This window comes from Sturnus vulgaris, chromosome 4 (assembly GCF_052056855.1).
Source record: "Sturnus vulgaris isolate bStuVul1 chromosome 4, bStuVul1.hap1, whole genome shotgun sequence".
Classification (NCBI taxonomy): domain Eukaryota; kingdom Metazoa; phylum Chordata; class Aves; order Passeriformes; family Sturnidae; genus Sturnus; species Sturnus vulgaris.
In genome coordinates, this window is record NC_142246.1 from 36,516,424 (window position 1) to 36,544,191 (window position 27,768).

The 27,768-nt window shown below is 34.5% G+C and overlaps 1 protein-coding gene across 2 annotated transcripts in view; it reads right to left on the reverse strand.

The window, feature by feature from the left end:
* GALNTL6 (polypeptide N-acetylgalactosaminyltransferase like 6) overlaps positions 1-27,768 on the reverse strand; it is a 433,557-nt gene that overhangs the window by 325,999 nt on the left and 79,790 nt on the right. The window contains exon 1 of one of the 2 annotated variants that reach the window (XM_088163591.1): positions 20,067-20,111. The exons of the other annotated variant lie outside the window; for it this stretch is intronic. Within the exon in view, the coding sequence (XP_088019717.1) occupies positions 20,067-20,096 (30 nt within the window). The 5' untranslated portion in view covers positions 20,097-20,111. Of the gene's footprint in view, positions 1-20,066; positions 20,112-27,768 lie in introns of those variants that run through there. 2 annotated transcript variants of the gene reach the window in all.

Consider the following 27,768-nt stretch of genomic DNA (forward strand, 5'->3'; position numbering starts at 1 on the left):
ATTTACCCAAGGCCATGTCTACCTCTCCTGTGGCAGCCTGCCACCAAGGGTAAGATTGCTTTACCAGACACATCATGGAGCAGAAAGGGTGTCAAGGAGTAAAAAGGGAAAACACTGCCAGTATGATCAGGGAGACTGAAGTTGCAAATGCTCCTGGGGCTGGAACTCAGACAAGGCTGGGAGCGCAACAGCCCAAATTTCAGTCTGCCAGTGAGCTGGTATTTATATCCACTGAACAGCTCACAGCACCCACCGCTGATGACTAAACAGGCTTTAAACACATGATAACATAATATAGTGGCTTAGTTTACAAGCCTTGAGGCACAAAAAAAACCCCAAACAAAACACAAAACAAAACAAACAAATAAACTGAGAAAAGGATAATCATCATCTGTTAGTATTCTGTTTCTCTCTCCCTCCAATCTAGTACATTTTAAATTAGTATGACATGTGACTTTTTAAAATCAAAACAGAATTCATAGCAGGTATTGCACAATTGAGAGACAAGGTATTCTTCGGCCTAGAATCACTCCCAATGCAAAGGGACAATCTTGTCATACGCTCTCTTGTTAAGAAAAGCTCTTGGCTAAACTCCATCCCTCTATTCAAACAAATACTTGAGTTGCTGCATTTTGTTCTGTTCATTTATTTTGAAATATTACATGCAGCATGTAGTTTTAGAGTTTCAGATAAAATAATTCTGTCCTGCTCCTCAGAGCTTTATGCTTGAGAAAGACCAAACTGTTTGACAGGCTTCATAAACTTGTATCTTTGAAACAATCAAGTGTTTTACATACAGCTACTCTACTAATTTTAGAATACTATTTGCTTTTATATGCAATTATATTACTATTGCACCCCATTTACACACGAAAAACTCAGCCCAAGCACCAATAAATAATATTTCTGTAGGCAGATCTAAAAGACATTTAAGGTGCATATCAGCTGTCAGCAGTAATGTGATGCTGTCACAATTCTGTTCTTTTTCATGCCGTGTTCTCTCCAAATGTCTCTACTAAACCTAGTTGAATGTGTCCTGATTTAATTTAATCTGGGTTGCCCTCTATCAGTAACTCTACTGCCCTGCTCAGACTCTTTATTGATCTAAAGGCCTACATACACAACTGATTTCACACCGGGAGATAAGCTGCAATTCTGGTTTGAGAAATCATGTGTTCCAATCCTGACTAGAATAAAGTGCATGTGAGATGGCAGAGGAAGGTTTTCTACAGATTTGGACTTTTTCAAATCTTTAGGAATTTGAAAAAAATTGATGTGAACTGATAAGGAACAAAGTCTTTCACAGATGCAAACTGAACATGTCTAACCCTGAATGCCTTCTTGATCTAGGTAAGCAGAGGTGAATGGAGATAATTACAGAGTCAAAGTTAGCCACTTTTCCATTCCACGTAGGATGAAGGGAGGTGAATCACATAACTAATACAATTAAATCGAACTGTTCAAGATGTTTTTCTTTCCTGAAAATATACTATTAATGTTTAGAACTTTCTTTACCAAGGAATTTACAAATTAATGAAAAATAGAATTTCATTTTTGCTTATAAAAACATCAGGCTATAATCTAAAAATGAACAAAAATCGATCAATTTATTCTTATGAAAACAACATATAGGGGTTTTTTTTAATGTAATTCATTAAACAAACCATTCAACAGTTGCTTTGCTTTGGAGATTTGGAATTTCTTTTCCAGGTTATGGAGTAAGAAAAAAAAGATGGATAAAATTCCACTAATACACCTTTTTGACACATTTGTTATTTACCCTGTGGTGTGCACCATCCTATTATTTATGTAATCTCAATCCCTATCTCAATTTTAATTTTAATGAATGTTTTAAGCCACCATAATTGTTTAATATATATTTTTATATATATATCCCTTGAGAGAGACCACCACAGACTCATCTTGTTTAAGCAGAAAAATTTAAATAACTTGAAAGCGATGTCCAAAACTTAAAGGACCATGCTACATTCAAGCATTCAGCTGTCTCAGTGAACTTTTTCTAACCAGAAAATCAATAGAGCTGCAGGTAACACAGCAACTGAGGAAGAGCAGCCGATGGGGCAGTGAATTAAATGACAGTGAGTAGCAGAGCACCCTTTCCATGCTTAAGCTCAGTGTAATGATGTTGTGAGGGTTTTACAATCACACAAAACCTGTGAGTCATCCTCCCCTCCAAAATTCCCTGCCTACACTTTCTACTGGAACTGTAAAAAAAAGGAGTGTCTTCTGGTACTTCGGAAAAACAACAGCCCCAACAAAGACTGAGAGACCAAAATATGGGAGATGAGTTTAGTATGCACGTTAGTAAAGCCCTGACATTTAATGGCATATGTGATGAGGCAAAGAGAATATTAAAGAATTGACCTTTCCATTTAATTCTTCAGCATAATGACAGGATCTGGGCTTTATGATAAATTTCTAAATTACATCTCTACTCCTAACTTACTTCTTGCATATCTCTTTGTTTATTACTTATATGCTTAAGTTTTGCCCTGCTAACAAGTACAGCCACTTAATTATCATGAACAGCTGAATTAACTGAAAATACAAAGATACAAACAGGTAAGTAGGTAGATAAGTAGTGGGCTTTTCTAGAGATTTACTATTCAACTAGCTACAGTGTCAGGATACAACCTGAAAGAAGTAAACTGAGTCAGAACATACTAGAAACTTTCCATACAGCAGTAATTAAAAAGCAGTCATGAAGGTATGGCAAGAAAGAAGAGATGCTGTAAAATAACAGCTTATTGGTTTTGGTTTTGTTTTTTTTTCCTATTTTCTACTTGTCGATGCTATGAATTTATATTGGAGACAGCCACATAAATACATCACTGCATGTAGGGGACAGAGTATCCTTGCAATAGGGATGTGCAGTAATGGGGATGTTCCAACATTTTTCTGGGAGAGCTGAAATAGCTACAAAAGGCCAATGCAAGTTTTAGGGAACTAAGGTTAGAGAAGAGGGAGAAGCTGGCAGACTGCTTTGGATGACTGTGCCAGAGATCTACAGCAATTAAGGGGCATTAATTAATAATAAAAAAACCAACCAATAATCGAAGGGGAGGCTCCGAAGGGATGGAGGACATCAGAGAAAGGGTGCAATGTGGACCAGAGATGGCTGATGTGGAGGTAAGGACTGCAGAGCAGGTGAAATAAGAGCCAAGAGATGTGGCTTTGAGGAGTCCATCAAGACTGAGGGCCTCAATAAATAACTGAAATGGTATAGTATTTTATTGAGTCACAGCACATGTAAACCTGTACCTATCTTTGTAAAGAAGGATAGGCACATACTGCAGATGTGGAGAAATTACTGCATAGGCAAAGTATATGTAATCAATACTATTCACTATTTAAACTCCAAATTTGGAATTCAAAATTCTCTGCTGAGTCTTCAGCACAGCCTTCTCAAACATCATAAACTGAAACCTCATTATTTTTGTGCAATTCTGTCGAGTCTCTCATCACAACTGATACATTGTCTAATAAAAGGTCTTGGCTTTACTTGTTCAGCCCACTTCCTAAAGACCATCTTCTCATCTTCATGGACTTCATACCTACTAACATTTTAGATAACTTCCAAGAACCCTTCCTGATACTGCCAAGTAATAGAGAAGGTACACATGCAAATTGCAATTTTCCCTTTGAAATCTCACATTTGTACAGTTTTAAGAAACTCATCATTATACAAAAGGTCAAAAACAGCTCCCGGTAAAGGCTGTATCTGATAATTTGTCTCACTGTAATGTTAGTGCTCCATTCAATAGCATGACATCATTTCTTGCTAATATTCAAATTAATACATTCAAACAAATGCCTTTTTTCTTAATAATATGGAAGATTCTTAACAAGATGGATGAATAATATGGAAAAGGACCTGCCTTTGGGTATATGTTCCTGAAATTTCATGTTTCATTGTCTTATTCTTAACTAAAATTAATAACGTAATATATTCTTACATACATAAAACAACACACCAACCCAAAAATAGCTACACAGGAATTAGGACTGTCGTCGTAAAAATCAAATCCCCTCCTTCCATGAGGTCTACTTCACTACAAAAACAGCTAAAATTTAAGATCTTCTCAAAATCCTAAAATATCAAACTTGACCAAGTCTATGATTCCATAGTATAAAGAAAGACAGAAGCTTGATAGAAAATTACAGAGCCATATGGGTAATGTACATCACTGAAAATGTTACTGCTATGATTAACTGCTCTCAAAGTACAGCTTTTTGATATTTTTGTTTCAAAGCTAACTGGTGCAGCCTTTTTTCCCTCTTCAATTCATGACTATTGTAACTGATTATAGTTATACTAAAATTAGCAAGTGAAAATGAGTGCAAGCCCAGTTATTTTACACATTCATGACGTTTTAGTGTATACATAAGAGCAGTAAGTTCCATCTTCTGCTCACCTTTGTGCTGTTTTCTGAACATATACTAAGTATGACATGCTCTAAATAGAACATGCTAGATTATAAGTTAAACTTCAAGAGTTTCCACTGAAGTATACTACTTTTTTTAACATAATCACTTGTAAATGCACGAAAAATTCCCAGAGTTTGCTAATTTTATTCACAAGGGAAGTAAATAAGATTAATTACATCAGGGAAATATGTGTCAACAGGATGCAGTTTTTTCATCATATGTTTTCTAATTTACAATTAATATTCTTTTTGATTAAAAAAACACATTATTGTTATTCTGAAGGCCAGAGGTGAAATAATCTGTGACTCAATCAATAAATACAATGTGAGATTTATGGACTGACACTTGAGAAAAGGGACCTTTACTGATGTAATTGACAGACTGATGGCAGATTTACTAGCTGTGCTGGAATACAATAAATTTGACTATGGCTATGGGCAAATCAGGTTATGAAATACTGCCATGTCAAAGAATTTCTCAGAGATGTCCCTGTTGTATAATGGCATGTCACCTGGGAATGTTATATACTCTAGTGACCTATTCCTCATACAGATGATTAAAGAGCCCAATTAGTATTCCATATTTAAAAGTCCCATAGCACTGAAAAATGTTTTGATTAACTCACATCAGAAAACAGCAACTACAGAATTGCAATATTAAAAAAATAAAAAAAAATAACCCGGAATATGAAATATTACTTATGTAGCATAATGCTGTGTTACATGAAAAAGGCAGGGGGTATCTGCGGACTTGGGATGCCAAGATAAACACAGCCACCTCAGTATCTGTATAACCTGAATTCCCATCTCTGTGCGTGGCAAAGCTGACCTTGAATACTGCTAATACTGACTGACTAAATCCAAATTTTTATAATCATCAAATCTAAAAACTTCTAAGGAAGAAAAATTCAGTGACGTAAATCACTTCAGTATCACGGAAATCTGTGGCTTTATTTCAGCTAATGCCAGGTGGAAGTTAATTCTCTGGTTTATAGCTAGAATATTAATAATCTGAAATGCCACTTCTGCAAAGTTTATGAATATATAATTTTATGAGAACTCTTCTGAAGTTAATGGAAGTTCATTTGAATTTATATACACATGAACAAAAGTATATAGAGGATCAGTATTTAAGTCCAGAAAAATCCAATAATTATTGATAAATGGAAACAGTAAGTCAGTATAGTAACACTTCATGGCTACTCTCATCATTATTTATCAAACGTCATATTAGATTATTAATAAAAACAATTAATTCCCTGCTGTCCTTCTTTCTCAAGATTTAATTATCTGTAGCACTGACAACAATACATGCATTCAAGTTCATCTAATGGTAAAACAGGTGCAACAAATCAAATGTCTTTCTTCAAAAAGACATTTTTACAGGGATTAAGCACAATAAAACGCCAAAACATTTCCAGAAGTTACAAAAACATGTATTTGATTCCTAAAGTAACTAAAAGGGAAATAAATTATCATGGAGCAACCCAGACAATCCTGAATTACTGAACAGATTAACATCCACTGCCACAGAATTCACTGCTGAAATAAGGAAAAGATCAGGATTTTTGTCTTGCAGATTTTTCCACTGAAGAGAAGTTTCATGATTGATTCCCCCTCATATCAAGCCTAAACCTTGTGTTCAGAATTCAAGACCTAATTCAGATGCCATACCTTTTCATTGAGTGCTAAGAAGGCTGGGTGTTTTAAATATTTTTTTACATGCTTCCCTGACTACAGATGGATTTGAAGAAGATGCTATTTATTTTTCAGAAATGAGTCTTGCATAAAGTTAGCTCTACAAAGCTCTCAGTGTGGCAAAGAAATTAGTCATGAGCTTGTGTAACTCCACTGCTCAGGATCTATCATCAAATAAAAATACTTACACAGCAGTAAAGGACAAGAAATTATGAAGAATTCTATATAATAAAAAATTTCACTGTGAATTTAGTGCAGAAAATATTTTTGGTCAAGAACTGATAAGGATGTCCCATTTTGCAATTTGCCTGCAGTGTACAGCATCTGCAGTTTATATACACGATTTCACAGAATTCCTTAAGTGGAAATCCACAAGTGATATGAAGACCAATTAAGCACCACTGAGAAAAAAACACCTCTGTACAGAACACTATTAGACGCACCAACCTGGGTTGAGAACAACTTTAAAATGTATACATCTCATTATGGATTTTGGATCAGAAAATCTGCACTACCTTGGGATCTTAATTCTTATTGAGACCTAAAGTTGAAAAAATTCCTCTAACTTGTGGTTCAGATATAGGGAAGAAATTTCATTAATTGCATCAGTTTAAAGTAGTTAGCTATTGGTTTGAGCTGGACAGTAGAACTTGTTTAACTGCAGTAATAAATCTCTAAATCCTGTTCATGTTTGAATCTAACCTGTTAATTAAAACTAAAATTAGATCTAATAAAAAGAAACAAACAAAAAAAAACCACACACACACAAAAAAAAAAAACAACAAAAAAACCCAAACAAACAAAAAAAACCCCACCAACAACAACAACAAAAAAAACCCCCAAACCAGCTTTTTCTGTTTGCCTAAGCTATTTCATTATGCTTCAAGTTCTGATAGAACCAGAGCTCCAAGTGCAAAAAAATCCATATAGAATTCAAACATGGAGTTTTTCCTTTTATTGAAAGAGAGTTAAGTTACACTAATGATAGACTACACTTTTCCATCGGGCTGTATACCTTTAAATAAAGTTATATGAGAGCCCTAAAGTCTTGTCACTTTACTTACACATCCAAGAAACTCAGGATCCTTCTTAAAATATTTTGTGCCAGAACCAAAAAAGAGCCTCCTGCCTTTTTATACTATTGTTTACGAAATACACTATTTCTGACTTTATCTGATCATGTAATGTTTTCCTTGAAGATGCTTAGATTCTTCCTACATTTGCATGCTTAATTTATAATCGAGTACTTCTGGGGTAATCCAAACAACGAATTTTCTTTAACACACATGTTCACACCTCACTTTTACTGAGTACTTGACAAACTAGGAGTTGATGTTATAGATACTTTCCAAGTTTTCATAATGACAGTCTTTTTCTTATTCTTGAAAGTGTGTGTAAAGTTATAAAACATCCAAACTGCTCAGGGCTTCATCTACTAGGATAAGTCTTAGGTCCGCTCTGTTTCCTCCTCTAAGATCAACATGTTCTGCCACTACATTTGATTTTTCTTGCATACTAGTCCAAATAATTTCTAAACCTTTGTTTAGTTTATGCTTTCTTGCTGTTAACAATACAGTATGAACATGATCACCCACCAGAACTTCCACTGTTTCAAAAGACTCTCTCTTTAATCTCTTCAAAAATCTGTTTCTTACACAAATAACTCAGCCATCTGGAAAATGGATGCCTGTAGTTTAGCTTTCTGTTTGCCTCTTTGATAACATAAATTAATGATAATGCTACTTTAGTCATATTTACAATATTAAATCATCCATTTCAGTGCTGATCAGGATTTTTACCCCCTGAATTAGAGTATATTTTCCTCTAAGGTATTTTTCCAGCAATTGTAATAAATGAATATGCATTTTCAATCAACATAGTCAAGTGTGATGGGAAAAGAACATTCTCATTTGTGAATTGTGTATTTTCTGTGGAAGACAAACGTGGAGTTATATGTTGCATGTTTGTGTATGTGGCTGAGTATGAAGAAGAAATTGCAAGTCATACTCCTCTTAATTAAGCCATTTTTCTATCTGACAACTGTCAAAGCCATCCCAGAAATCCATGAATATTAAAGTGCTGTTCAGTGACACATTTGGCATTTTGAAGCTGGGCAAATAAAAGTTATGAAATATGAAAGGAGTGCCCCATGTCATTTCATAGAAAATGTTGCCATTAAGATGATGTATGGGAAAATTCATACCTTCATCGTCTGGGAGTACTATACTATATTTTCTGTATTACTTTGCTTCAAAAGCATTACTAGTGGCTTACAGACTTCCACCTTTGGCAGAAGGAAATTTATGAAACATATTAAAGTCAAGATTTTAAATGTCTGTTAATATTGATATATATACTTACCTAAGCCAAGTGAATATTTTTATTTATAATGGAATTCTCTGCTGAGAGAGCATTCTAGCACAGCTCTTTTTCATATCTTCTAACCATGACACTTTGTCATTAAATTAGTTCTGAAAAAATCTACTGGTTTTTTACAATTAAAATCCACCATAGAATACAACAGGAGGAGGGAACTTTTTTAATTTGTAATTTAGACTCTTCAAAACTTTATCTATGTTTTGGTTCTCCCATTTTGGATGAGCAAAATTCTCAGAGAATTCAATTCTCATCACAGAACATACTTGCTGGCCTCAATCTCTGGCAAAGTATCTCGGAAATACTAGACCTCTCCCTCAAATTTAATAATATAAAAAATATATTAATTGAGTCTGCCTAGTTTATGTACCTGAACGAATCACCTAATTTATATTAGGAGTTAAATAAAATAACAGGACCTGCAATACAGTTATCTGATCTATATACTAGCCTGCAATTCACTAACAATCTGAATGTCTGCTTTGTCACTCACACATTTAATACATTTTAAATCCCTGTCAAATTCACATTTAGAAGTTGAGATGCATGTGCCTGACCCTGAAAGCAGCAGTGCCCTGCTGGTCACGCCCATGCCGGCCCAGCAACTTGTGTGGCCTAAATTTACTTGCTTAAACCTGAAATACTAAGACTAGCATTATTCCCTGGACTTCACATATGCCTGGAAGCACCCTGGAAAACTGAATCCTTCCAAGAGACCTCAGACCATCCCAGCAAGGGCCCAAGAGCAGGTTTCAAAATACCATCTCTAATCATTGTCACCATTTTTGTGCTACTGTTCGTTGTTTTGGATATCTTCATCATTAATTTATTCTCAAACCCAAACTAATGCTCTCATATACAAATAAAAGCTGAGCTGCAGTTCAAGAGCCATTCTAAAACATGTAAAGGAAAAACATATTTAATGAACAGGTCAAGAAGAAATAGCCTTAAATTGCTGCAAGATGCATGGTTAGACCATGAGAAAAATACAATAAAACTCTGGAATAGACTACACACTGTTGCAAGCTCTCAAATTTAGTCTATTTCAACTCCTTTGAAAGAGGGACTCCAAAACTAATACTGTGTGAGAAACAAAAGTTCTCTAATGTTCCTTTGTTTTTTCCCTCAGAAAAACAGCATTCTCATGTTTCATCCAACACTGTGTACTGTCTTCATTTAGTAAAAGGATTCACTGAAAGCCTGTAAAAATGGTAAAAGCTAAAATATTGACCAATTGTAAAAATCAAGTTTAAAATACTGCAGATGTATAAAATCATTATAATCTCCTTTCAATGTCTGTATTGTAATGTTTCATTTCAGCTCTCTTTCTAGATACAAATGAATTTATTTTCTTGATTTTTCTTCTCAGAGGAAGGTATGGAATAATTTAAATCGTGTATTCATAAGAGGGTTTAGCATCTCATCTGGCAGTGCTTAATTAGGTTTTCAGATTAAGGGAAAATCTGCAAGGCGTTATATGCTATATAAGTATCTGTTCACAGCACCTTATGTATAAATTATCACCTTGAAAAGAAAAATAAGTTTTTCACTTGTTCCATGGAGAAAAAAAACACACGCTGATCTTGAAATCATGTTTTACATTAGTAGCAATAATCCAGAGAAATAAGCTTTGATTTCACACTGACAACATGAAAAAAAACCTTCCTAAGTTAGGCAAATACTGAGAGTAAAGACACCTCAAAAAAAGGGACTTGAAATTATGAGAGACACTGCACACAACAAACTTTTCAAACTCAGGTTCTACTCCGACACAAAGAAAACAAAGATCATCTATGCCTTAGAAGCTACTGTATTTTTAAGTACTATGAATATTCTAATACTAATTTTTCATAGTTCATTTCAAAGATGAGATACCTTCTCACTTGCAATTCTCTTATAGGCCTAAGCACTGAATTTCAGATGGCTGAATAAAGCTGGTGACTGTGGCATAAAAATTCTTAAAACTTAATTTGCCATGCTACAAGAGTACATCTTGGTAGTATTTTTGTCTGTCAGGTAACACCAGTGGTGCATCCCTATATAAACATAATCTGCGAGTCACTATGCATTTAATTTTTTCGCATATATGGCAACTTTAAAGCCTGTCTGGTTTGACATAGACAAAAAGGGCATTATATACATGTTTTGGGGAACATTTGCATCCCTAGACTGATAACAAGGATTGACTAACAAAAATAGCATCTCTCTGTGGAACTGATGGCATTCAATCACGACTGAAGAACAGATAGTAATAATACAATATATACCTATCCATATTTATGTTTTTATGCACATATAAATCTAGAATGTCACCCATAGACCATCTGAACATGTTCACTGGGTACACATGAGAATGATGTAATTAGCACTTGCACTCATTTACTTACCTCTTGACTCTTCAAGCTCAAAGAAACAGAAACACTTTGAGTGGCAATGGGTTTCAAAGTTTCTCCAGTCTGATCTGTAGGAATCAATTCACGTCTGTAGTTCCACTCTGTTCTGGAACTTTCTGAAGAAACCTATCTTCCCACTGCCCCACAATGTACTTTTGCTCAAGTCTAATTCAGAAGAACCTGAGGCTGAATAGGCAACATACAGACATAGACAAAACAAGCTCGTGTTTCACAGAAAGTCCTGTTAGTCTCAAATGTCAATGCTTCATTCTGAATGGCAACAGATATTGGATGCATCAGTTAGTATTTCCAATTAATGCAATTCTGCAGTTTTACTGGAAATTCCTAATTGGTGCATCCTAGTACAGCATCCAGCATTCTCATGAATACCTTCCCCAGGAAAATCCTATCCACCTGATCAGTGACTTGGGCAGGCATCATTAAGGGGCCACAGTTTGACTGTCTCAGCAGTTCTTCACTATCTGTATTTATCTGCCATATAAATGATGTATTTCTTCTGACTGCTGATTATACTTTTTTATTTTTTCTTCTGGCTGTGGTTCAACTAATTAAACCCAACAGAAAGAGAACAATGAGCTTTTTGGGGAAGTAATATTGCTATTCGAGTTTCATTTTGTTTTAAAGAAGTATTTTTAGCATTTGAACTTAAAACCTCAAGATTCTGGCATGTCTGTGAGCTATAAATCAATACATCATTCCATCAATGACGATTTAATTAAGATAAAAAGGCAGCCAAGTATTTGTTTCTTTATCTAACAAATAGCCTCTAGAAGTTTGTGGTGACATCCCCTATGCTTCCAAAAATACAGAGGAATAGAAGAACTGCTTAAATATGCAAGGAGTTTCAGATGACATGGATTGGAATAAAGGACCCTGAAGATACTTTTGTGAATGAAGACACTAATATTTAGCAATTGGTTTATCAAATCCTCCTTTAATAGCAGATTTATTTTAAGCTGCTGTATTCTAAAAGCATTAAGTTAGAAGCCTACTGTAAATGAAGACAGGAAAAACATCCCTTTTGCTGTAGTCTGTACAAATGGTTCCTGCCCTTCTGGTTTGATAAAATGATCTGCAATAAATACTCCTCATGTTCCTATATCTTTAATAATTCACTTGGAAAAGGCAACAATAGCTGAAGGCACAGTCTGTTATGATTAATGGCAAAAGCAGTGGCCTTTGTGTAACAAAACCCTACTGGTTCTAGAAGTTTTCAAGGTCAAAATTTCATCTAGAAGTCCTACTTATATACTTTAAATATGTCCGAATTTTCATGTCTATTATCTTACAGAAAGGATGATGTAAAAAGTATACCATGAAACTTCAGATTAATGAAATTCACATGCACTTCAAAAAGCTGCAGTAGGAAGGCAAAGCTTTTGTCACCTCTTTCCCAATATGTGGTGGAAATACAATCCACAGCTCAGATAATTTTTCCATGTTATCTTTTTTTTTTTTTTTGCCACACTAATGATCTCCACATAAGGATGAAGCTAGATAAACTACCCTTACCATAGGTCTGTTCATAAAATGAAATACTAATAAAATAATCATGCTGTGAAACTTCAGATGTCATTTTAAAGAAAGACTTATTTTTCAGGCTGCCTTAACAAATAGCTGTACTAGAAAAGAATGACAGCTTTTGATGCAGAAGTTTTGCTCTTAGCCTTTATAAAACCTGAGAGATTTATCACTTAGAAATTGCTATCACTTACATCCTGAAATATTCATCACACAGTATGAAAGATAATTATCACCAAACTTTTTGCTATAAATATATGTTCCTGGTGGTTTATGTTACCATATTATTTTTAGTAGTCATGGCCATACATTAAAACAATTTACTACACTTAAGAGGATGTCTTCAAAAACTCAAAGGGAACAATAAAATCGAATACAATATTACATCTTTCACAGAGAGCATACGCTAAAATACTTCACAAAATTAAAGTTTATAGCAGTGGTAAAAGGAATATAAAGAAATGTAGAAGATCATGCAACAAATAAATCCCCTTCTTTTATATTTTAAGATGAAGAAAAGTATGACTACACATAAATAGCTAAGATTAAGTTTAATATAGAACAAAAACTGTTCAAAATAAAAGAAGCTACATGCAGACTCCATCAGAAGTGATGGAAATGGTTCATAAGTAAAGAAATGGCATAGAAAATTACTAAAATACTGACAATTCTTATTTCCAAGGAATGTCATATAATTTTTCTATTAATCGCTTGCTCCTACAAATACTCAATTTTATGAAAAAAACTACATTTCTAAAACTTACTTTGCTAAATAAATGTATCATTTATTGAAATTTCTTTAAAAACAAACAAAAAGCTACAAAACTGTGAGCTATGGAAAACTGAAAGTTTTAAACTCTATGTTTGGACGTGGTTTAGAAGAGAACACATTATTTTCACAATCTCAGGAAACTGTGAGGAAAAGATCCTCAGTACAACGAAGTTATATGCAATAAAAAACATCCCAAAATTTAAGTAATTTAGAGATAAAGGAGGATTTACAACTGCATTTGGGAAAGTGCAATTTTTTGGGAATTTTTCATGACATTTTGAACAGTATAATACACAAATCTCAGAATAGCAGGGGGTAAAGCAGGAAATGGCACAGAGGCAGGACTTTATATCCTAGTACTTATGGTATTGGCACAGCCTTAGGATAATTTGCACAAATCCATCTTTGTCGATTTAATTTAGGGTAACTGATATGCAGCAACAAGGAATTTGTGTTCTTCCAACAATAAACTATTTCTGTGTTTTGCTCAGAGTACTGTTATGGGTCTGGATGACAAGGAATCTAGTACAGAACCTTGCCTGTCAGCAGAACTGGTGGGTTGCAGTCTTTAGTAAAAAGATATCTTTAGTCAACTGTAGCCAGACACTTACTTAAACAACTTATATCAACAGGGTTTAGACAGAGGGAAAAAGAAAATCACATTTTAATCATCCAAGAGCAAGGTAGAATTGCAGTAAAATCAAAAAGAAAAAAAAGAGTTTGTATTCTTATGGTAAGATTAGCTTTAAACTTAACATTTCAGTCAAAATGAAAACGAGCAGTCACAAAATCATCACATTTAGAGGCAGAAAAAAAAAAAGGTAATAAAGGCACTTTTTATGCAGTACAAATAAACCCCAGCTAGCAGAACCAAGCCTGGCTCATGACCTGGTCTATTAAATCAGGCAGTACATCATTCTGGATTAGTGCAAAAAAAATCTGAAAGATACAGTCCTTGTCTTATAGTTCAGTGTTATAAAATAAATTGTAAAGCAGCACATAATGACAAGGTGCAATATAAAGGTCTACAAGTGAAATAAAAATGGACAAGGAACAGTTGACTATGATTGCTTAAAAGAAACAAGATGTTTAAAAGTGTTCAAAGGTGAGCACATCCGTAGACAGACAAGAGGATGTAAAATGTTCCAAAGCACAGGACAAGCAATTTAATCACATTTCAAGTATATTTTTGTAGATTAAAACTACATATACTGTGGACAAAATTTAGTTAGGACATCAAGATGTAATAGCAACTGGTCTGAAGTACCAAATGTACCATGGCATAGGTATCTTACATACTCTGTAGTACAACTATTAGGCAGTGTGTATGTCCATATAGACTGTTTATAATTCAACTTTCAGAAAAAATTATGCTATTTACTTTAGTTAAAAGAAAAAAAAACAGATTAGCCCTCTGGCTGTACGTTTTGATATCCGTTGAATTTTTGTATACAAATGCAAAGTAAGAAAAGAGAGCTGTGAATGTTAAATTTGCTTTCATGGATTGAAGGATGGAGGCTCCTAGTCCCCAAAGACCAGGACACTCATTTAGTAATGTTTTTATTTGTTCACAGAAAGTATTTAATGTGACCTTCAATAGTCAGTGACTAAGATACCTTATTATGCACCTTCCCCATTTTTAACAGTCTAAATGCGAAAGTCAGCTTAATTAATAACTTCCATATGAGAAAAAAACAAACAATGTTCAAATTATTAATTTTCCAGTGTAAGTCCTCATAGATATCAGTTGGAACCTTTAGAGCTTTGTAAAAATAGTTCAAAATTGTTTTGTAATATAAATCTCAAAAAAAAATTGCTACTTTCCTCTCTAAGTGAAAGGAGTTGTAAAACCGATATTGTGTAAAATGCCTTCTTTCTACTTAAAACCTGCTATGTGTGGAATGATGGGCAGGGACAGAGTGCCTGTATACACAGGAGCTGTGCAGTAAGACTGCATACTTCTGTCACCTTTAAGAGGCACAGGGGAAGATGGGGCACTGAACTTGATGATATATTTGTATTACCAAATTTTTCCAAGCAATTTAGTAAGGGTTACACTGAGCCCATGTCCTCCAATGTCCTACTGGTGACCACTATGAAAAACAGAACCTTTAAAGTGGTTTCACTGGCATAAAGGGAGACTTAAAATGTAGATGATCATGAGTCTATTCCCCACCTCCATGAACGCTGATGAGCAGGACCTGTTAGAAAAATCTCAACGAATACAAAGGATGATGAACTGAAATTTACTCAAGAGAAATGGATGAAGATCACTCCAAGTTTTGTAATATATTTTTTACAGTGGCAAAGACCCACTGCTAACTGTTAACTAGCTGCTGTTAGCTTGGATGCTCCATTTCTGCTTGACATGTTTGTGCTTGTCCCAGCACCAAGTGACACCTAGGAAATTAAACAGATCAAGTTCCTCTCTTCCCATCCACGATAACTGATGATAATGTCGATAATCTTCTGTTATCAGGAACCTGTACTTCAGCAACAGGGAAATACATGTTCATTACTGCAGATGCTTCTGTGTTCAGGGTAGAATGCAGAGATAGGGAGAATGGTAATTTCTTCTTTCACATTAGGTTCCCCCACTAAGTATGTCAGTGGCATATCTTAACTGTCAGGACTGATAATGCAGTGTTTTGTTTTATAAACTGTCCTTTTCTCCACCTTTTCCTTTGTTCAAGACATGAAAGTATTCAAAGTTTTAATGCTGCTTTTCCCATTAAGTATTTGTTTTAACCTCTACTGTTAGAAATATGGGCAGATGGAAGTGCAAGAGGAAAGTCTACAACTCCAAAGAACTTTTTAAAAAAAAATAAGTTAAAGATCAATCAAACAAAAAGCACACTAGCAAACTAATTTATATTTTTATAAACAGTATAACATGCTATTTTTAATTAATTTATTTCCCTTTATAAAACAACCTAGATGACTAAACAGCATCTTTCAGATTCAAAATCTGAATCTAGGAAAACAGAAATTCCCACAAACAAGAGACAGAACTCAATTAAGAACTGAGATTCCTCTTGTAAATAAGGAAAGGGCAACTCATAGCAGCAAAAACATTTGGAAAAGAATTGACAAAAAATAGTAAATTCACTTCCAGTGTGCTTTCTCATCAGAAGGAAAAAGAAAATGTGCACAAGCTGTAGATGAGTAAAAAGCCTTCAAATAACAGCTAAAAATTTGCAGAACAGGCAAAAAAAGCCCTGAGCACCCTTCTCCCAGAAAAGTTGTCTGTATTACAGCATAATAATTCACCATCAGTAAAAATATTTTATAGAATAAAACGAACACTGCTGTTCATATCTCATGGGAAGCTGTTAAGATAATTTGATAATCTATATTTAAAGCACCTAGAATAAAGGTCTCACCAGGTCAATATTTCATTGACATTTTAATTAAATAATTGGTCTAAATTCTAAACTGAGAAGTGAATTTATGATCTGATTTAAACAGAATAACTGAGGTCATCAAATGGCTTTTAATTAAATTGTTAATTGATTTTTCTTTAATTCTTTGGGATGATTGATGGCCACACACTTAGTTGCTACATTTGTTAATAACCACCATGAGTCAGACATTCATGCAGTGCACTTCGGTACGACTGCTCTAGTAATCTCTGTATTATAAAAAGAATTTCATAGTTTTGCTATAACATTTTGCATTACTCATGCATGCTTCCTGAGGCAGTTTATTTTAAAAAAATTACTAAGGTAGATCAGTCATTTGCATAGGATGTCGTTTACAACGTTAACCTGCAGGTGAATTAGTAGTCCAATCATTTTTTCCAGCAAATCTTGCACCAATTGACTGAATAATGCTTCTTATGACTTCCTTATGTTAATTTTTAGAAAATTATGCAAGACAAGCTACCTTAAACTTCCTTTAACAGTTGGTGTGGAGATGCCAATTTTTTCCCCATGTTCTCTAGCTTCATTTACAGAGTTCTGTAATCTCCTTACAACAGACCTTCTGTGATTATGTACTAAATAAAGATCTAGAGAAATGACAGCTTGTTTTCACACCTAAATACTGCTATCTGTCCTCAGTTTTTTGACATCATAATTCCTATTACCACCAGCAGTGCAAAAAGTACTTTACCTTCTTTCAACGTAAGATCTGGATGTAAACTTTGGATTGAGATAAGCAATTATTGCATTTCATAACACAGTAGGAATAAACAAATAAATAAATAAATAGTCTCTATCTTTTTCTTAACAAATTCTATGTTCATGAGAATATTGCCGGAAAGATACGAGCTTTCAATAACCCTTTTTGAAAATGTATCTAAACAATTTATCAACAATAGTCCTTTCATTTACAAACTTGATAAAAAAACCCAAACCAAACCAAAAATAATCCCAACACAAAAACAAGTGAGTCATTCACAGACTGAAGAAGCTCTCTCAGCCTATCTCAGTAAAATTATCATCATTTCACTATCTCGTGACCATCAGGGAAGGCAGAAAATTATAATTTATATTTTTAACACTAATACTAGAAAATTTGCAAAGGATGTATGGAGAATCTAGAGTACCACCTTTCTGGTAATGTGTTTTACCACTGTATACTCAAGAACCAAACAGAAATTACAAGATCCATTCTGTTATTTTACCTGTAATTAATGTGCCAAAGACATATCTTTGACATCCACCATCCTGCTGGAAACACAACGTGTTCAGAAGAAATGTGACTGGTTAGGCCAAAAATTAAAAAAACCAAATAGTTTCAAAGTACAGATAAATTTATATCTGAAAAAACACAATGGAGATGCAGTTAAAAAAACCCAAAAAACAAATGAAGAAAACCCAAACCAGAGACAAATGCATAGGAAGCTTATTTTCTACAGAGTTAATTTTGACCACAATTACTTACTTATTGATTTTGTTGGTGTTTTTTGCTGAAAGGCAGAAAGTTTCATTTCTTTTATCAAGTGATTATTAACACTCTGATGAAGTCCAGGGGTTTACTTGAGTCTCCATTTGTTCAGAACTGGAATGCATATATCTAGTAATTTTTTCCAGTTTATCCACTGTGTTTGAGCAGATGAATGGTTAGTTAGCACCTGTCTCTACTTTGGACTTCATTTAATATCAAGGTTTGCTAAACCAAGATGTTTGAATGAGATGGAGTTTTAAATCAAGCATTCTATCTGTAGCACATGTAATTCTAGGTTTCCTTTCATAAAAATAAATGTCTTCTGTTGTTCCAGCATATCTAGGAAATTTTAAAATCAGGAATAAGTTAATAAAAAGAATAGTTCTGGAAAGAAGAAATGCAAGAAAATTCAGGACAGTAAGTGATGCCAGCAAAAGGTTCTCTTTGACACAACCATGGGTATGTGAACAGATTTTTTGCTTCATGTGGGCAAGAGAGGGGAAGAAATCGAAATCTTAGAATTATTTGCTGAGCACAAACAAGCCTTCAGGAGTCAGTAGAGAAAGCACAGAGATCACTCAAAATTCTATTTGAGAAGAAAAATACAGTTCAAAGGAATGTGAGAAAACGTTGAATAAAACAGAACAAGATTCAGTGTACTGGATTTAAAACTGTGACTTCATGAAAAGTTTTTGCTTCCATTTTAAAACATATTTCATCAGTCTTCAAATATGCCTGCTTACGAAGAGGGAGGCCATTATTCCTGCAAGTAGCACTGCCTAAGAACTGAAAATAGCCAGCCTTTACAAAAATGTCTTCAGACATAAGTGTTATACTTGTGCTAGTGAAATAGATCCTCTTTCCTTATTTTCTACATTAGAAGTTAATTAACCGAAGAACTATTGAAGACACACAGTTTGTCTTCTTACAATGATTTTCAGCATTACAATATGCTCCCTTAGCAGCAGAACTGCTCATTTAGCAGTTCTAAGTCCTTACAAGGGATAGCAAACACAGAATCCCCCCTTTTTAAAACTCTTTCAGGATAGCTAAGCTTGGAGGTTACCATGGACAAAACGACACAATCCTAACATTTATATAGCATGGGAAGCAAAATGTATTGACTTTTTCCCCCTTTTCTTACTTTCCTGCTTAAAATTATGAAACAAAGAAGGCAATGGAAAGCAGTACCAGAGCTTACAGGCAGAGGTTAGGAACTCATGTAGGGCACCTAGAAACCAGGACAACATAATACAGGGTTTGTCACAGAAACTTCACAATCCTTCAGATTGTTGTTATTCTGCTATCTTCCTTCCAATTCTTTCCTTTTTTTCCCTCTATTTATCTTTGTGTTACCTGAACACTTACACAAACGCCTGATATCTACCACCCAAGGAAATTTTTAACTACAAACTATGGATTGGGGGGGGTGTCTCTATTAGTTTTCCTGCTTAGCCAGAGGCAGCAATTAACTCTTATGAGCTACTTTACAACATGGACCATGTCTTCCTATTTTATATTATGCTGTCAGCGCTTCAAAAATTCTCCTAATGTCCATGTTTATTGCACGTCATGTGCAATTCACACACCACGTTTTGACCCTTCAAGTACAAAATGTGACTCCAGGTATTTTCACTGCTATTTAAAAAACTGTATTCAATCTCAGCAAAACAAAACTGGATAGATGGAATCATGAGATAAAAATCCTTATAGTTAGATAACAATGAAAAATAGAAAATTATGAAGACGACTGCAGGTGAAATTTTAGGGAAATAATGCCTGGGAAGGATGCAAATGAATTAGTCTACGTTGCCTACAGAATTATATTTTAAAGACAGTGCCACAATCCAGGTTCTGATCCCTACATTCTGTATTTGGTATTTACTATTTTAAGTCAAAAAGCAACTTATTTGTGGTATATTGTGGGATGATCATTATACAACTTACCAGGAAAGATACGCCACATGAAATATTCATACTTCTAGATTTTGGTGTCAAGATTATTTAGGGTTTTCTGTTAGCGAAACACCGTCCTTGACAAAAGTGCTCTTGGCTTTAAGTAATTGCAAAATCAAATGTCATCTATTTCTGTCAAATGAAAGAAAAGGAAAAATATTAAGAAACTCCTCTTGCTAAATACCCCTTTGCACACCAACCATGGTTATGCTAATGGACCCTGTCCTCAGGTCATCTGTTCGAATTAAAGAAACTGCCTTCACAGTAAGAAATCTGCATAGATTGCCAATTGTTCTAGTTCATTACCTGTTAGCAAATGTGAAGAGCCAAAGCCAATTCTGACATCTATGTGTAATGAATTCATTACAATGCCTGGCACATTTAGCTTTGGGAGAAAAAACAAAGGACAACAAAAAGGAACAATGCAGATTAGATTTTTATTAAGAACATTTGTTGAAAGAATAGTTGCTGGAAAAATTCTCAAAAGCTTATTTCAGCCTCTTCTGACATCTCATTTTTTAGTAGTTCATTATATAACTTGTTTCAGTTTTAAGAAACTCATATATAATATTTATAGCAACCTGGGTTAAATAAAACAATGTCTTATCATCAAACCAACATGTGGCTTTCCATTCAACAGACTACTCTAATATATGACTTCTGATTCACCTGAATTTCAGGAAACATAACTACCTTAAGCATCACCACTACAATACATGTTTTAATATGAAGTCTTACAAAGAAATAAAAAGCATTTGATAAAAGCTTTATTTGGGGATAACTTATAGAGAAAAACTGGCATTTTTTCTAACTTTTTTGGTATTTAGCCTCCAGATGGAACCTTCTTTAAATATTCAGAATTTTAACTATTATACTTCCAACAAACTAGTGTTTTTAAAATATAATCTCCAAGGAGCATATCAACTCTGAAATGACAACAATCAGAAAAATAAACCTTGTCTGTCCTACATGTAACATGTTCATTTTTTCTATCAAGGCAATTTAATTGCCCATATATAAATAGATACATTCAACTCATAATAAGCTTCTAATTTTGGATCATCTACAAAGGCAGTATGGGTGAGAGCTTTGCTTGACATGATTAAACAGAAGCATGCAAAATTCCAGACTTAGTGTGAATGGGAAGCTTCAGTTCCCCAAGTATGTGTTCAATAAGGGACACAGCTGAAAATAGTTGCCCAGCAAGTCTTGAGATGTGTTGGAAAAAACCTTTAGAAAATGAGGTAGGCAATTAATTAACAAAGTCTTTCATGTATTCTGCAGTGTGGGAACTCATTGCAAACAGTTTCTTACAAAATACAATGGAATGTTATTCACTGCTTTTATTTATGACTCATTAAAATTTGCAGGCAATGTCAAGTCACTTTTAGGGGAGCAATGCCTTGTGATTCAACACAGGAATACAGAGTATTTTTAAAGCAATTAATAAAATTAATTGGATGGGATATTAGATTAGTAATGACAACTGCAAGATTTTTCAGGAGCCTCCACTTTCCAATAAATGGGAGAAGGACTACCTTGGCAGTGGTACATAACCTCCTACTGCACTTTGTAGACTATTTCTGCTTGAGAGCCAAGTTCCTGAGCTGAAACACCATGTATGACCTATCATGAAGTATTAAAATCAACTGACCCTTGGTGCTTCCTGCACAAGATATTCTGAAATATCTTTGCCTGGAGCATCCCAAGTATCTCAGCATTTGCATCAGGCTGACAAGCAACACACACCACATCTGTTCTCTTCAAACCCTCTTGCACAAGTGGCTTTTTGATTTTTGTAGCATGGCCATCTCTATGCTGCAGTATCAGAGTGCCTGTCCCCATGGGGGCTGTTTGTCTCTCTGATAAAAGAATCCCACACTGCCCAAAGAGCACCATGGGCAGTCAGTCAAATCCTAATAAAAACCTGTCATGGTCATTGGAGTGCTACCCATGTGCACCAGCATGACAACCCCACCCACAGTTATGAAAATTCATAGTAAAAGGGGATGTTGATGCAGCTTTTTAAAAGGATTGAGTTGTTACTTGATTTCATATGTACCAGTAACAACATTTGGAAAAAAGCGAAGAGGGAGGGAGATCTATGATTGCACATCATTACTTAATCAGATTATTTAACTGTAGAGTTTTAATTTTTTTTTTAAGACAATGGTATCTCTTAGCTTGAAGAATACAATAACAAATTTTTAGTAACTTTAGCTCAACTTCTGACATAATTAAAATAAAATATGGCCTAACTGAACAAGCCAGCATTACTGTCCTTTTATGGACTATATATCTCTTCACATAAAAGGAGGAAATGCAGACCTCTGTAGACATGCAGAGCCAACCGAAGTAACGAAACGTCAAATTTCACAGGTCTAAGATTAGAAAGCATCTGAAAGCTTTTTGTGTCTACTCTGGGGTAGATTTTAAAACTCCTCTGACTCAACTTCTGGTGCAAGTCACTAAGCTTTTAATGTGTGTTTATTGTACTGAGATGACTGCAAATATTCTCTACCTTAGGAATGCAAGCGACAATCTGTTAGTGAAATAAATTAAAAGTTAATGTTAAAATATAATAGCCCCCATATTTAAAAAAAAAATAACGGACATTTTTTTCCATTTTCAACAGCAGTATGAGACATAAATTTAATCAGGTGATAAAAGATTAACAAAATCCCTGCAGAAAAACTATAGTCACTGACTAATTGGTTTTCACTTTTGTTTAGCTATATCATTTTTATAAGCTTTTATCCCCTGGTAAAGCCAAAACGATGCTGCTGTTCTTATCATTACACTTGATCAATCTTCCCTGCTTCTGAGGGGGAATCCTGTAAACCTTCTCTTTTCAGCACATCCATCAGGCAGACAAAAGAAAAGGTAAACCTGGCAAATACGGGTTGCTCGAGGTAAGCATTAATCTTAATAGCTGGCTGTAATTAGGAACAAGATGTGTAAACTGACAAAAAGCAATAAATAACTTGAAACCAGAAATGTGGTAAGATTTAAACACAAAGACTGCACTTGGGTTTAATCTAGCTTAGGCACTTTGCTGGTATTCCTCCATGTAGTAGCATTTAAGTCAAAATAATTCTAAAACTATTAATATAGAGAGCTTTAATGTTTTACATTGCCAGTTACTGAGAAGTCAGCTCAGGATTTCATATGCTGCACTGCACAGCAGCCCTGCTCATTCAGTAAGCCATCTCTAGACCTTCAAGACCTACCTACCACCTACAGAGACCCAGACTACACCTGAAATCCCTTTCTGGGGATCCTGCTGACCACTCCAGGTTTCTCTCTTACCTTTCTCTCACACATCTTTGGTTATAATAAGAACTTCCAGTACATTTAATATAGTTTCTGTGCATGAAGTATCTTATTCATTACCACCCCCAAAATAAATGGACCATTATGTAAACAGCTTGAGAACTTCCCTTAGTATACAAGGCATCATATGAAGAACTGCACACAGGCAAATCAAAACTGATTTACATACATCCCACAAGTAGAAATGTTTGTTAAAAGGTGACTGCATCATGAGAAACCAAAAAGCCTAAGACATTGCAAGATTCAGCAAAAAACAAACTAGACACTTTCAGAGAACTTTTAAAACTCAATGAAACACCAGTACAAGAAAGTTTCTGCTAAATAAGAGTAGTGGCTCCATGGTTAAGTCATAGCTACCAAAAACTGCTGACAAAATAAACAGAAATGTTCTGTGCTGTTTCCTAGATATAATGGAAATAGGCATTAATTTGCTTTCTTTTAGTCCATTTCTGTTGATCAAGAAGAAGAAAGATAAAGGAATTTTCTCAGCCATACACCAGTATAAGCAAAAGCACCAAAAAGATTTACCACAGTGTGACTGCAACTATGCTTTGGAATGACCATATCCAGATTCTCTTCAATCAGAAAGCAAAGGCTGACTTCATTCCAAAACATGGAAGTTCATTCCCTGACAGATAATAAATAGCACTAGTAGCATATAAAGGCTTCCCAGATTTACCATGTTCACTGTGTAACTCAAAAATCAATTTCCTGAAAACACATTGCCCTGAGATAATGCGTTTAATTGTCATACATGTTTTTGAAACACCAATGACCAAACTCTGTTGCCAGCTAATGGAATCGAAATGGTATAAATTTAAAAAAAGAATAAGTCATTATATTTAAATGTTATTCTATATAAATATAACAAATGTTATAATAAATGTTATTCTTCGCTTAAAGAAAAAGCTAGTAAAAACGTATAAGGTCACTGTTACAAGACAAAAAAACCCCTTCGTTTGACAATATGATGTGGGCTAGTTACAAATATTATTCAGGCTTTAGAGTTTTAAAACAAATCTCTCTTATACACTCCCCATACTATTTCAGACAGTTATTAAAAAACAGCTGTGAATATAGTTTTTGTAAAAGTTCACAACTTTCATGTCTTCAGACTTAACTGACCTCAATAGTATAAGCAATTCTATCACCTACATAAAGCCTTCCTAACAAATTCATGAGTAAACACCTTAACCAACATTATTGCAAAGCAACAAGGGATATACAGCATTTTTGTTGTTATTTGTTTGTCTTCCTGGGAGAAATGTCAGCACAGTCAGAATTACAGAATAAACAAAGCACACAGTTAAAAAACAAAACAAATCAAAACAAAACAAAACAAAAAAAAAAACCCCAAACCTAATATGGCTTCCTTATTGATTTTTACATAAATGCAATATAAAGAGAAAGTCAACAAAATAATTCAGCTAGTGCTCATGTGATGAAAAAATAGGAGAGCAGAATTAAATGCTGTCAGCTGTGGCATACTCCAACAACTGAACCACAATTTACATTTATTCTTTAAAATAACTCAGGTAATTAAATCAAAGCATAACAGAAATGGTTCTTTTTCTTCAGGCAGTACAGTAAAAATGTCAAGTGTAATGCCTGTCATAAAAAGGTAAGAATACAGAATCATCAAAGAATAATTTAGGCTGGAAAAGACCTCCAAGATCATCAAGTCCAACCCTTAATAATAAATAATCACCCTAAATAATCACCACCATGTCAACTAGACCAGAGCACTAAGTGCCATATCCAGTTGTTTCTTGAATGCTTTCAGGGATTGTGACTCCACCACCTCCCTGGGAAGCCCATTCCAATGCTTAACAAGCCCTTTACACAAAGAAATTCTTCCTGATGTCCAGCCTGAACCTCCCCTGGCTCAGCTTCAGGCCATATAATCTCGTCATGTCGCTGGTTGCTTGGGAGAAGAGGCTGACCCTCAGCTCAGCCTCCTTTCAGGCAGTTGTAGAGAGCATAAGGTCTCCCCTGAGCCTCCTTTTCTTCAGGCTGAACACCCCCAGCCCCCTCAGCTGCTCCTCATAAGACTTGTGCTCCAGACCAGCTCCATTGCGCTTATCTATGAGTTAATGTAATCTACGTCAACTAAAGTTATAGGTGCAAATATAAATGGGAAATTCTGCACCCACAGAGCTGTGCCGTGGGCATTCTATTTGTCTATGTCATGGATGAGTAAAGTTTTCATACACCTAATGTCCAAAAGAAGTTAGGAGTGGCTATTTACTGAACTCGTAAACCATGTTTACATCCAGAATTGAGTACTCTTTCCTGTGATGGAGGACCTATTGCAATGAAAAAACATTCTGAGACTCATGGAAACAGATTAGCATAAATCAAAGATCAAAAAGAAAGGTTACTAACATTTTTTTCAGATTTACTGTATTTATATTCGATAGTGTACACTTAGCAATGTCACCCTCAGCAAAAGAAAAAAAGCTTCCTATGATGGACGAATACAGTTTTTTCAAGTGGAGCTAAGAGTGACCACATGCTTAGGGACATAGAAAAGCATCACAATTATCTTGAAAAGACCTATTACCTGCAGGCCAGACAAAAAGCTCTCTTCATCCATTTTAAACTGTTGAAAATTATTTTGTGACTTCCCACGAGACAGAACACTTCAGACACAGGAGGAGGGAGATACACTATTTGATCTTGCTTGTGAATGCTGAACGGAAATTTTCTAGCCACTTTCAGTATATAGAGTATCAGGCATCACAGACCAATAAAATCAGAAAAGAGTATTTTTTTGCACAAAAACTAAAAACAGCTGTATAGCGTACAGAATTGCTTAATCACAGCCAAACTGAAGAGAGAAAAATAGCAAAAGGCCCATTACTTGGATCCTTATATGAAAAGCAAATAATGTCTAAAATAAAAAAGAATTCAGGAAATATATCATTAAAAAAGGCATGAAAACAAAAACTGTTTGCATATTATTAAGTTTATTCAGCCCACATAGTGATGCTATTCTAGAAAATTATTTTAATTTACATTTTAATATAAATAACTTTTCCTCATGTTACTAATGAAATGAAAAGAACATAAACTGGATGGTTCTGTCTACATATTGAAGCTACAGAAATTTAAACAGTTATCTCACTAACATAAATGGAACATATGCTTTCCTGTACTACTAATCCTAATGTATGCTACACGGAATAAAAATATATACACTGTAGCAATCAAAAATTATAATTTTATTTGGTTGTGAAAAATACCACACGTAAAAATGCTTTGGTGTACCTATTTTCCCTAGGTAAAAGTAACTAAGCTACTCCTTCCATGCTTCTTTTAAATATTTGTACACTTATTTAAGAATAGTAATATTTAAATATTCAGTGATTGTGTTAATAATAATGAGTTAAAACTCTGTGTTCTACATATGGAAAGAGTATATAGAGCTAATTACTTTTGGCTGTGTAATGCAGAATTTTTTTTCTCAGAGGTGAAGAAAACATAGTGGGATTTAATCTAAACTGAAAACATGGTATTTCCAGCTCCAAGAGACACTAAAAAATATTTCTTTTGTCAAAACTGGTCAAATGAGTGCTACTACTGCATTACTATGAGTATTTTAAAAAAATTACTTCCATCTTTTGTTTCAAGAAATAAGTTTATGTATACAACTACACAGAAGACCAACACTTTACTTTGTCTTTCACAGCAGCAAATAGGAATCCGATGACTAGGGTGGAAATTTTCTTCTTGGGATATGGATCTCATGCTGCTTACCAATCTGAGGTTATTTATTACTGTAATGTCAAAGAGGAACATCTTTCAGAGACACAAGAAAATATCTTGTTTTTAAGTAGAGACAAAAAATTCATGAAGAGCAACAATAAACAGATGATCCATCAGATAAACATAATCTGAATTTGTGGAAGGTCTCTCTCCCTAAGAATGCTGGTTAAAGACGAAAAAGAAGTGCCAAGGGTGACAAGACCAGAGGCAGTCAAAGAAAAAACTATGGCAAAGATGGAATTCATAAGGCAATGTTTTGCGCCAGAAAAAAATCCCCATGTGTAGACATTTATGAATGAACATCTGTAAATTACAATAATGCGTATGCACAGATAGGTAGACACTCAGAAAAAAATTCAAAACACAGAAGATTAGATCCAATGATCATGTAAAAAAATATTCAATCAGTGTACAAGAATTTAGAATGCACATTCTCTATATTCAAAGGAAAGAAATACCCACTTGAGAAGCCAGACAACTGTGCCTCTGTGATGAATGAGTAGATATTCCCTTTATAGCAAAGAATAAGAATTAGAAGAGAATGAAGAGACTGAATATTCACCAGCACTGGGAAAGCACTGAATTAGAAAGA